The sequence below is a fragment of the Amborella trichopoda genome, chromosome 8 (assembly GCF_054954075.1).
Source record: "Amborella trichopoda isolate Santa Cruz 75 chromosome 8, AtrichopodaSantaCruz75HAP2 v2.0, whole genome shotgun sequence".
NCBI classification, from domain to species: Eukaryota; Viridiplantae; Streptophyta; class Magnoliopsida; order Amborellales; family Amborellaceae; genus Amborella; species Amborella trichopoda.
Window position 1 is genome coordinate 539,148 of NC_142343.1, and position 11,184 is coordinate 550,331.

Below are 11,184 nucleotides of genomic sequence, written 5' to 3' on the forward strand. Positions count from 1 at the left end.
GGGCTGGGCAACCATGGCCTAGGGTCAGGGCTTCTTTGACCCCATCAGGGTCATGGCCGGCCCTGTAGGGACTAGGCCAGGGCTATGGCCAAAGCAAGCCCAATCCAGGCTCGGCCCATTGTCAGTCCTGGACAAAACTACTCCCACTTGTTCTGAATTTTAAACCTAGTACAATGTTCTTCATTAAAATTTATAGTTTTTTGTTTCGAGCCTTCGATAAGGCTGGGAATAGGTTGGGTAAGGCCTAGGTCAAACGAGACCCAGATCCGACCTGACTAGGTTTAAGTTAAGACTTGGACCCAACCCAGACTTGGGTTGTGTCCAAATCAAGTCGGGCCCACAGGTCGACCTCCCTTGTTTCCCACTCCTAACCTTTAACAAGCGGAAAATTTGGTAATTTTCCTTTAGGTCAAATTATAGGAATGCCCTTCCATGATCAAGATTTAACCCGGATTTCAAACCCAAAACACAAGCATTCTTGGTATCTTTAACAAAAATAGGTAAGGAGGTGTGTCATTAAAATGATCTTATTAAAACTAATAACTTTATTAATAAAGTGGCCCATATGACCACTTAAATGGTTTGTTTGGGTGATTTGACCAGTGGTATTTCCCAAAAAAATTTAAATTCTAATTTTTATTATTTAGCTTGCGTGGCACCTTACCTATTCACACTTACTCTGCCTGCCTATTTTAAGGTCTACCACACATTGGGGAATATATGAGTGCCTCACAAGTTAGTCTGACTGTTGTTAAATTACTGGATTGGGAGAAGTTCTGCATCAAATATAATGAGGCTAAACTTTTTTCTAAGGATTTTTATTTTATTTTATTTTATTTTTATTTTTAATTTGGAGAGAGAAACCTATATGATGTTTGTACATGAGTTGGCCCAACAATTATTTTATCATCTGGTAGTGTGCAGTCATGAGGACAACATATCATTCTCTTCCACCTAGTTGGCTAGTCAATTACTTTTGTAATATTTATTAACAAACATTATTGTTAATAATGCTTTTGTTTTGTTGTTTCAATTATTTCTTATTGTGATTATTGTTATTATAACTACACACAATAGAAGGGGTTTACTTCTAATTATATTTTTATTATTTATTTATCTCCATATGATGTTCAATCCTCTTCTTATTTCATCTTTCTTTTAATGGAAGTCAAAGCTTATGAAATACCTATTATATCACTTAAGGTTTAGGTTGCTTTAGGAGCTAATAAAAATAATTTAAACTAGGCCAAAATATTTTATGCTCCCTCAGAAGCATAGTGTCATTCTGTACCCTGATTAAAACCCTATCTAGGAGTACTTTTAGGGTTCCAAAGTTTGGAGATGTGGCTTTTACTTGGTGTCAAACATTAAGAATAAATTAAAAAAGAAAAAGGAAAATATCACCGCATGTATTGAATGTGCTTGAAATATATGTCATTATTTGTTTTTTTTTTTTTTTCCGAAACAATGATCTGGCTTCTAAAATGGATCCCAAAACTTCATTTTGAAATAAATACTTCTAAGTAGTTCTTTTTTTTCTCTTCGAGGGATTAACTCTCTAGTGTGCTTCTGCGGGAGTATGTTCTATGCACTCTTAAATTTGAGATAGTGACTAGAATCAATTGGTTCCAACGCTTTGCAGTTTTTCCGAGGATTCGATCCTTATAATTACATGAAATATATGGGCCATTGCCATCCATTCCCCATGTTCTATAGAACTTTCCCTTCCGTTCCACATGTTCTATAGAACCTTTCTTTCTACTTTATTGGTAAGCGGCGTTCATATAAAGTTAATTATGATATTCAAATGTATGTGATCAACAAAACCAAAATTAAGTTTGGCTGTGCTTACATTCTACATGTGATTTAAATGAATAAGTATTCGCATTTTTTGGCAACAATTAATTGTAGTACATTATTCATCTATGTTTTACATTTGACCATGTTTTATTGCATTTGGTTTCTATTGCTATGATGTAGTATTAAGTCTTTTAATAATTTTTTATAAGTTTTACAAAATTATAATATACTATTTTTTTTTTTTTTTTGACAATGTTACTAAAGCTTTATTAATCAGTCAAATGTTACAACCAATCAGAAAGAGAAAACATCTGAAATAAACAAATTTTGCCACCTCTCATTTTGCCAATCCATCGGCAATGTCATTAGCCTCCCTATACACATGTTGAAATAAGATTTGGAGACCCTCACATATATCCATAAAATTTAGCCATTTCCTCCTCAAGCTCCATGGTGGCCTGGATATCTTATTGCACCAATTTATCACATTCAGAGAATCCCCTTCTACAATACATGGCATTCTAATATTCTTTTGACTCAAAATCTGAACTCCACACTCTAACGCAGCCAATTTTGCTTTATTAGTAGTTATCTACCTACAAGGGCCAGCAAACTAAAAGATCGTCTCTTCAAATGCATCTCGCTAAATTCCTCCAACTCCAGATATGCCTGGGTTTCGTAATAAGCTTCCATCAAAGTTAAGTTTGATACTCCCAAGCATAGGTAAGCTCCACTTACCTTTTTGGTCTCACTTTCATTACTTTTTGAAGCATCAAATTATGCAAATTAATCTCAACATCCGCTTTGGCCACTCCAACCCTTCCTTTGTCACAGAAAACCAACTCCAAACCGAATGTAGAATCTTCTTTTAACCAATTCCACCTCTAGAGCTTTGTTATCAAATGTCCTCCTATTGCGCTGCATCCAGATCTCCCAAAGAACAACGGCTCTTACCATCTCCCAAATCATCTTGCCCACCATTGGTAAAGAATCCAACTCCATCCTACCCAAAATATGCATATGACTACTCGGCACCACCATCGTATGTTTTGAAAAACCCATATCCAGAAGTGAGAAGAGAAAGGATAATGAAGGAAAAGATGATATCCATTCTCATCATTTTCCTTACAAAGAATGCAAACTTTCGTAATAATCCTGTCCTTTTTTATGATCTTATCCACAGTAAGTGACTTTCCTTGGAACAAGATCCATAAGAAAATTTGAATTTTAAAAGGGACCTTCCAAGACCATATTCTCTTCAATAATGGCCTACTCTACCGAATCCTATTATGAAACAACAGACTGTACACTAATTTAACTGAGAAAATACCGTCCTTCTCAGCCTCCCAAACCAACTCTTCTTCCCTTTCTCTATGCGGCGTAAACCCATGAATATCCTCAAGCAACGAAGTATATTGATCAATCAGTGTGTCCGAAACTCTGTTGTACCTACAGTTTAAAGACCAGACATTTGCATCCCAATCAAAGGTTTGAGATTCCATGATATCTTTTTGATTTGTCGCTCCAAAAACCAGCGGATATGCCGATTTCAAGCAACAATCTCCCACCCACTTACTATGCTAAGAAGATATCTTTCTCCTATCGCCCAAAATCCAGTTACAACCACCAATCATAAAAACCTGTTTTGAAGAATTCCTTTCCATATCGGTGATTTATGAACATCCCTTCCCTCGCTGCTTATCCAAAGATTATGCTGGTCCACTCCATACTTGGCTATTAATATATCTTTCCAAAACATCCCATCATGGCTCATTAATCTTCATCACCATTTTGAAAGCAAAGCCTGATTCACATATTTGAGTTTTCTAATTCCCAAACCACCTTCTCTTTTTGGTGCGCAAATCCTCTCCCAACTTACCAAATGATATTTATTGCCAAAATCTCTCTAACCCCACAAAAAGTTACTCATCATCTGTTCAATCTTTTTGGAAACTATACTCGACATTACTAAATAGGACATTTGGTATATCAGTAAATTCGTCATTGATGACTAAATTAGAGTAACTCTCCCTCCAATGGATAAATGCTTAACTTTCCACAAGTCTAGTTTTGTGTTTACTCTTTTTAAAACCGGATCCCATACCAACTTGAGCATTCAGCCATCTGAAATTGGTATGCCAAGATAACTAATTGGAAACTTCTCTACTCTACATCCCAAATGAAAAGCCAACCGCTTTAGTATTACATCTGAACACTCCACCCCTACCAAGGATGTTTTTTCAAAATTGACTTTGAAGCCGAGCACCACTTCACAACAGCACAAGAACCTTCTGATATTAATTATTTGATCCACCTCTGCATCACAAAACATCAAAATATTATCTGCATGTTGCAGATGAGTCACTGTCAAAGGAGATGTTTCAAATACCTTAAATCCATAAAATCTTCCCCTCTCTTCTATATTCCTTATCATCAAACTTATAACTTCAGCAACAATTGTGAACAGGAACAGAGAAAGCGGGTCTCCCTACCTCAATCCCCTTGAGGCCTTAAAAAAGCCTCTCGGGCTTTCATTGACCATCACTGAAAAATACGTCGAAAAAATGACCTTTTTATCCACCTTCTCCATTTTTTCTTAAAACCCATACATCTCAATGCTTCCAGCAAAATATCCCAATCGACCCGTTCGTAAGCCTTTTCCATACCTAATTTAAGCAATACTCCTGGCTTTGCGTTCCAACTTTCCATATGCTATTTTTTTCTTTCTGGATGGTAATCATAATCGTCTAATGTTTTTAATAGATGGTAAAACGATCAATGTTATTTTGATGGAAAAAACTTTACTTTGATGGAAAAAACTCGACTTACCTACAAGTAATGAGAACTAAGATGTATTCATTAATTATTTTGCCACATTTTTTTTTTTTTGGATGATAACCATAATAGTCTAATGTTTTTAATAGATCGTAAAACGATCAAAGTTATTTTGATGGAAAAACTCGACCTACCTACAAGTGATGAGAACTAAGATGTATTCATTAATTATTTTGCCACTTTTTTTTTTCTTTTTTGTAAAAAATAAAAATTTCAAAGAATTGTATATAAAGAAACCATTTATCTTTTGTATATGAAGGCCACAATCATTTTTATCCTTTAAATTTTAAAATGGGTGGCTGTAAGAATGTCATTGAATAGCTATAAAGTTCCAAAAAAAAATTCTCAGACTCTGTGACTCACCCCAAGCCATCAATTTGACATCTAATAAGTGAGAATGATTTGACCTCTATATACAAAAGTTAAATGGTTTCTTTATAGACAATCCTGACTATTAATGCGGACACAGTTTCTATAGGGCCAGCCCATATATTGTAAAAATGCAGACTTGACAATAAATATATGTTTAAATATAATTTGACCCTAATTTTTAGATAATATATAATCTCTAACATAGAGATCATGAATATGGAAATTAAAAATCAGAAATAATAATTATATTAAAAGAACATTTGGACAGTTTGGATGCTTTATACCTCGGTCCAGCCCACAAATTTCCTTTTAACGCTTTAACTATATTTCCTTGAAACCTTGTAGTAAGTGTATATGCAGTCATACAAGATAATGATTCCAGGAGCTGGTGGGCCGATGGAATAGTCATGAGCCGGTGGGCTGACGGAATGGCCATTAGTCCGATGACTCAAATTGAACCCTTGGACTGATATCGGTCATTGACAGGTGACATTTTGCTTTACTCTTCTTTTTTTTTGGTTTTTTTTAAGTGTATTTAGGTCAGACACATCTCTTCCCAAACTATCTCCGGATAAATTTTAAAAAAAAAAACACATTTACATCCATCTAAATATTCCGACGTCGAATGTGGGCTGTCAGGACCATACTATTTCATAGGCAGAGGGACTGGCAACTATATTTCCCATCATATAGCGCAAAGGACTTTGACACCGCCTGCTTGAGTTCAATGGTATCCTAGCACCTTGTCTGTCATCCGATGTCAACAATAAACGGCTGCAAAGTCACATTTCTATACATCAAAAAAAGAAAAAGAAAAAACTAAAATATATGTCTCTTATTACAATATATGCTAAAGCGATCTAAGAAATCATGTATTGATTAGTTTTTGAATTCATAATTTATTTATTTAATTTAATATACATTAAGTATTTTCCTTGCAATCTTGCCTTGCTCATGCCACAATATTATACATGGTCAATCAAGTTTTCAGAGTATAACTTAATATTTTCTTCACCAAAATATGGATATAGTATATAGAACGATAGATATAAGATATAAACACACAGAATATGGATATATATGCTTTTAGAGAAGCTTATAAGCAACATCCGAATCTTGGGTATGGTTTCTCAATCTTCAACGATGTAACCCCCAAAGTAAGAAGACAAGAAGTGGGAACCAACCTCAAAATCCCAATTGATATTTTCATTTTTATGTCACATTTTATACCTTAAGAGTCTAGATTTCTATGAAGAGATTCAATGTCCATTAATCAATATGAAAATACAAGCTTGTCTTATATAGACAAATACATATTACAAAAATCAAAATATATCACATATATCTATAATATACTTAGACTTATCATAAAATACAATATATTGCACTTAATTATAGAAGGTGTATATTATAATAAGTGTGTATGAAAAAACACTGATTATAATATACACCTTCTATAATTAAGGATGTATGATATATTCTTAAAAGAACAGGATATATAAGGCCATATTGCTAAGGGTGTAGCATTTATGATTTATACGTGGGCTGATGGCCATTGGATCTTGGTTTTTTATGAAACTAGCCATTGGATCTTGATTTTTTATGAAACTAGCCATTGGATCTTAATTAGGCTGCTGATATTGATCCGATCATGTTATATATTTATTAGAGCCTGACAATAACAATGATAATATCAGCAGTCCAATCTTTAATCTTCTGGTTTCAACAATAAAATCATCCTTAAGTATTATGCTCCACGCTAGGAATGACATCTAATTATGTGTGTTAGGGTGCAGAGTGCTACAACATGATATCTAGAGTTTTAGCAAGTTAACATCCAAAAAAAAAATTTATTTTGGGCTGAAAATTTCAAATCACTATTTATCCGCCTTCTCAACATAATAAATTTTTAAAAAATTGGATTGATTGGAGGCTCAAACAAATTTCCCCATGCAATTGGAATTTGGTAATGGAAGAATTGTACAAGGTGGTCCTGGGTGACCACTCCTAATTTCTAATTGGAAAGGATGAAGTTTTTATAGTGCATAGGCTTTATGAAAACAAAATAAAGCTTCATTTCAAATCCGCATCCGAAAAGCACTTTGGTTATCAAAAATCTTCATGATGCTCTAAAATTAATTTCCAACATTGATAACAAAATTTGAAATTTAAAAAACGATATAGATCTTACATATATGTGAACAATTATTTTTAAGGTGAATATGGATTGTCTAGATGATTTGTTACAATATATACTTAAAAGGTTTTTCAATACTTGAATAACAAGTTTTTATGAGCCATGAGGTGAGAGTTTACTTGTTTTGACCATTTTCCATTTAGAAACTCAAAATGTAAAAAATGACATTGCGGTAGCCATACGTCATCCCTTTAGCTGTATCTATATGTATGTATGCCAACTCCGATGCCTGCATATCCTACCTGCCATTTTATTCCGAGCCTGACCATGGTTTCTCCCCCACCCCAACAAGACCCTGTCATAGGCTCAGAGAGGTGCACCACAGTCGCACCACAGGCACCCATCGTGGCTCTAGTCGCTGGAGCCACCGGGCTCGTGGGGGCGGAGCTCATGGCTTTGCTGGCATCCCGGCCAAACTGTTCCAAGGTCTATGCCGTGGCCCGTCGTTCACTGAGTCAAGGCACCCTCTTATTCGACAACCACCACCACCACAACAAACATCACATGCAATGCGAATTCATTGCATGTGATCTTCTAAATCGAGAAGTGACTATGTCAAAGCTCTCGGAGCTGAAAGATGTGACCCACATCTTCTGGACCACTTGGGCTGTCCACTTCCCTTTGGACTCTCCTGATTGCTCCGATACGAATGCCGAGATGATTGCTAACACCCTCGATGCCCTCCTCCCGAATGCCCCGAACCTCAGGCACCTCACCCTCCAAACCGGTACCAAGCACTACCTCTCACCTAAAATCCTTATGGGAACCGCCAAATCTTTAGAGAGGAAGAACCATCGTTACGATGAGGAGAGCCCCAGAGCAACCTATGGCCACAATTTCTATTATGCTCTCGAAGACACGGTCGCGGCCAAACTCCTCGAGACACAAGTTTCATGGTCAATTCACAGGCCCGGGCTCTTGATGGGATGCTCCACCACTTCATTTTTCAACATAGTCGGGTGCTTGTGCGTTTACGCGAGCATATGCAAGCACCTGAGCCTGCCTTTCGTGTTTTGCGGGAGTCGAGAGTGCTGGGAGGAGCCCCACATTGACGCTTCCGATGCCCGGCTCGTGGCCCGGCAACAGATCTGGGCAGCAATCGACGGTGGAGATGCCACTAAGGGGCACGCATTCAACGCAATCAACGGCGAGGATTTCACGTGGAAGGAGGTGTGGCCCAAGATCGCAGCCAAGTTCCAACTCGAGCAGCCGGAGATGTCGCCGGAAGATGGAGATGGGTGGTTTTCTCGGGCCGGGTCCATCGTGGAGAGAATGGTGGACAAAGGAGAAATTTGGGAGGAGATCATAGAGAGAAATGGGCTGAGAAAAACGAAGATGGAGGAGATGGCAAATTGGTGGTTTTTGGACATCTTGTTCAGGTTGCCATTCAAGCTATTGAGCAGTAGAGACAAGGCCAACCGGTTGGGCTTCACCGACATGTGCGACACCGTGTCCTCCATTCTCTATTGGATTGACTTCATGAGACAAGAGCAACTCGTGCCCTAGACTCCCTTCTTTCAGGGTGGTGGAACCCAATTTATATAAGTACGGGTAAAGTGCAGCTAAAAACCCACGTTGTTCTCATACGGGAAAATCTTCAAATCGGTCATCTCGACCTCGAGATTCATAAACATGAGAAAATGGGATTTTCAAGTGTGTATATAGATCTTCTTGATCATCATCATTTCTGAAATTTTAAATTTCATAACTGAAGGCAACAATAGATTTCCATATCATCACAAGGCTTTGTGGCACCGAAATTGCATTTTTGGCATAATCATTGCTATTTTTTCTTTCTTCTTGTGAGATACCTCACTCTTTATGTATTCATTATAATTTAATCTCTCTCTCTCTTGTTTGTGTTCTTGTGATCTCTCTCTTTGTATGTTGTTGATTAGAGTTGTGTTCTTGTGATCTCTCTCTTTGTATGTTGTTGATTAGAGTTGTGTTCTTGTGATCTCTCTCTTTTTGTATCTCTTTTGTAGTTGTAGTCTTCTTTTCTGAATATCTCAATGAACTTTTCATTGTGATCTCGCTCTTTGTATGTTGTTGATTTAGAGTGTGATCTCGCTCTTTGTATGTTGTTGATTAGAGTTTTAAGTCTCTCTTTTGTAGTTGCAGTCTGAAATCTCTCTTCTTTTCTGAATATCTCAATGAACTTTTCATTATAATATCCACCCACCTCATATTTTCATATCCACCCACATCATATTTTCATAAGGAATCCCTTTTATTTTAAGTGGGGCTCTCTTTTTCAAGATGAGTTGTGCCTACATGGTGGGAAGAGGTTGACTAGTAGCAAAAGGTGCAGGTGGTGCATGGAGCTGGCAAAACCATGTGGAACGTTTCAATGTTTCCAAAATCGGAATCGGTCTTCGACTCATCAGAGTTGGTTTCGATTCGCCTAATTAGATTGGGACAGTTTATATTTTTAACAAAAAGTTTTAAAAATATAAATTGTCCCAATCTAACTAGGCGAATCGAAACCAAGATCGGGAGAACGAGACGATCATGCTAGAATTGCATGGTTCCTCATTCCCGTGCCGACTCGGGTAATTCCACATTGACTCGAAGATACCTATAGACAAAATCAGAAAAAGACAGTAATCGGACCAAAGCTAATAATAAGGTTACCATCCATTGGGTTGTCCTCCATTGAGAGAGTGGGACCCACATGTAAATGAATAATACTTTAATTTTTATTTTTATTTTTTGATATATTAATAGCGAGAATGGAGGGTGGGATGTTGTGTTGAAACATCTGACGCATTATTATTTTTAATTATTTATAATAAAGATTTCTGTGAGCATCGGTGAGTTCAGATTGGAAGAGAAAAGAGGGTGGGCGTTTGTATCCGAGAAGGGCAAAAGATGAGCAAGCTTTATGGAGAGTAGGTTTTTTTTTAACATGTTGACTCCATTGATCTAAATAGGTATTTTTTTATCATGTTAACTCCATTGATCTAAAGAGGTATTTTTTTAACATGTCAACTCCATTGATCTAAAGAAACTAAGTATAAAAAAGAGGCTGGAGAGGGGCCGAAATCCCCATGCGAGTTTAACCCAAAATAGGTTAGATCAGGTATGCACTTGTTTGCAAGGTAGAAGCTGCCTTGGGAGATAATGGGAGATTGATGCAGCTAGGTGTGACCATTTGTTTTTCAAAGTCCCTCTCCGAGAGGGATCTATATATAAAGAGAAGAGTGGATGCTGCCAACCCACGGGCTGACTACTACAATGTCAGTTAATAGTCTCGATTGAATCTAAGCGAATCTGATGGTTACGACTTTATTTTGTATTTGAATTTTTATTTTTTTTCTATGAATCTAAATTACTTGAAAATTTATACGTATATTATACTCATTAAGCCGCACCTAATAAAAATATAAAAAAGATAATTCACAAAATATAAATTGACCAAAATACTTTCGAAATTTTCCGGGGGTATTTTCGTCAAAAAAAAAATTGAATTTTTTTTTATTGTTTTTATTATATTATACTATTTTTTAATAATAAATTCTCAAAACTTCAAGTGATTTGGATTTGTATAAAAAATATTAAAATTAAAATACAAATGAAGTCATAACCGTTGGCTGACACTGTAGCCTAGGCCGACATGATCATTTATATATATATATATATATATATATAAATAAGAAAAAGTTTATATAAGGATGGAACCTTAAAATGTAGAATTACAGATGCACCTCAAAAATATATCGAAAAAAGTTGTTTTAATGTTGAAAAACCTTCCAATTGATCATCGAGATGTATCAATATGAAAAAAAAAAAAAAAAAGATTTTGAATCATAGAAATAACGCATCTTGCAACACTCTATCTACACCGTCCATTTTCAAGATTGTCGTATGTTTATAAATTTACTTGACTTTAACCATTTTTTGAGTTTAAAATTTTATAATTAGATATGAAAATATATTATCAAATAATTATAATAATTTTTTATATCAAAGTACATGTT

General features: G+C 36.0%; 1 protein-coding gene across 1 annotated transcript; it reads left to right on the forward strand.

Moving 5' to 3' along the window:
* Nucleotides 1-7,323: 7,323 nt before the first annotated feature.
* Nucleotides 7,324-9,058, forward strand: LOC18437954 (NAD(P)-binding Rossmann-fold superfamily protein). The gene has a single exon (XM_006848150.3). The coding sequence runs from the start codon at nucleotides 7,418-7,420 to the stop codon at nucleotides 8,708-8,710; it is 1,293 nt and encodes a 430-aa protein (XP_006848213.3). The 5' UTR covers nucleotides 7,324-7,417; the 3' UTR covers nucleotides 8,711-9,058.
* Nucleotides 9,059-11,184: the final 2,126 nt, after the last annotated feature.

What these genes read in the sequence shown, in the direction of transcription:
- LOC18437954 (XM_006848150.3), top strand. Translation starts at nt 7,418, where the DNA reads ATGCCAACTCCGATGCCTGCATATCCTACCTGCCATTTTATTCCGAGC.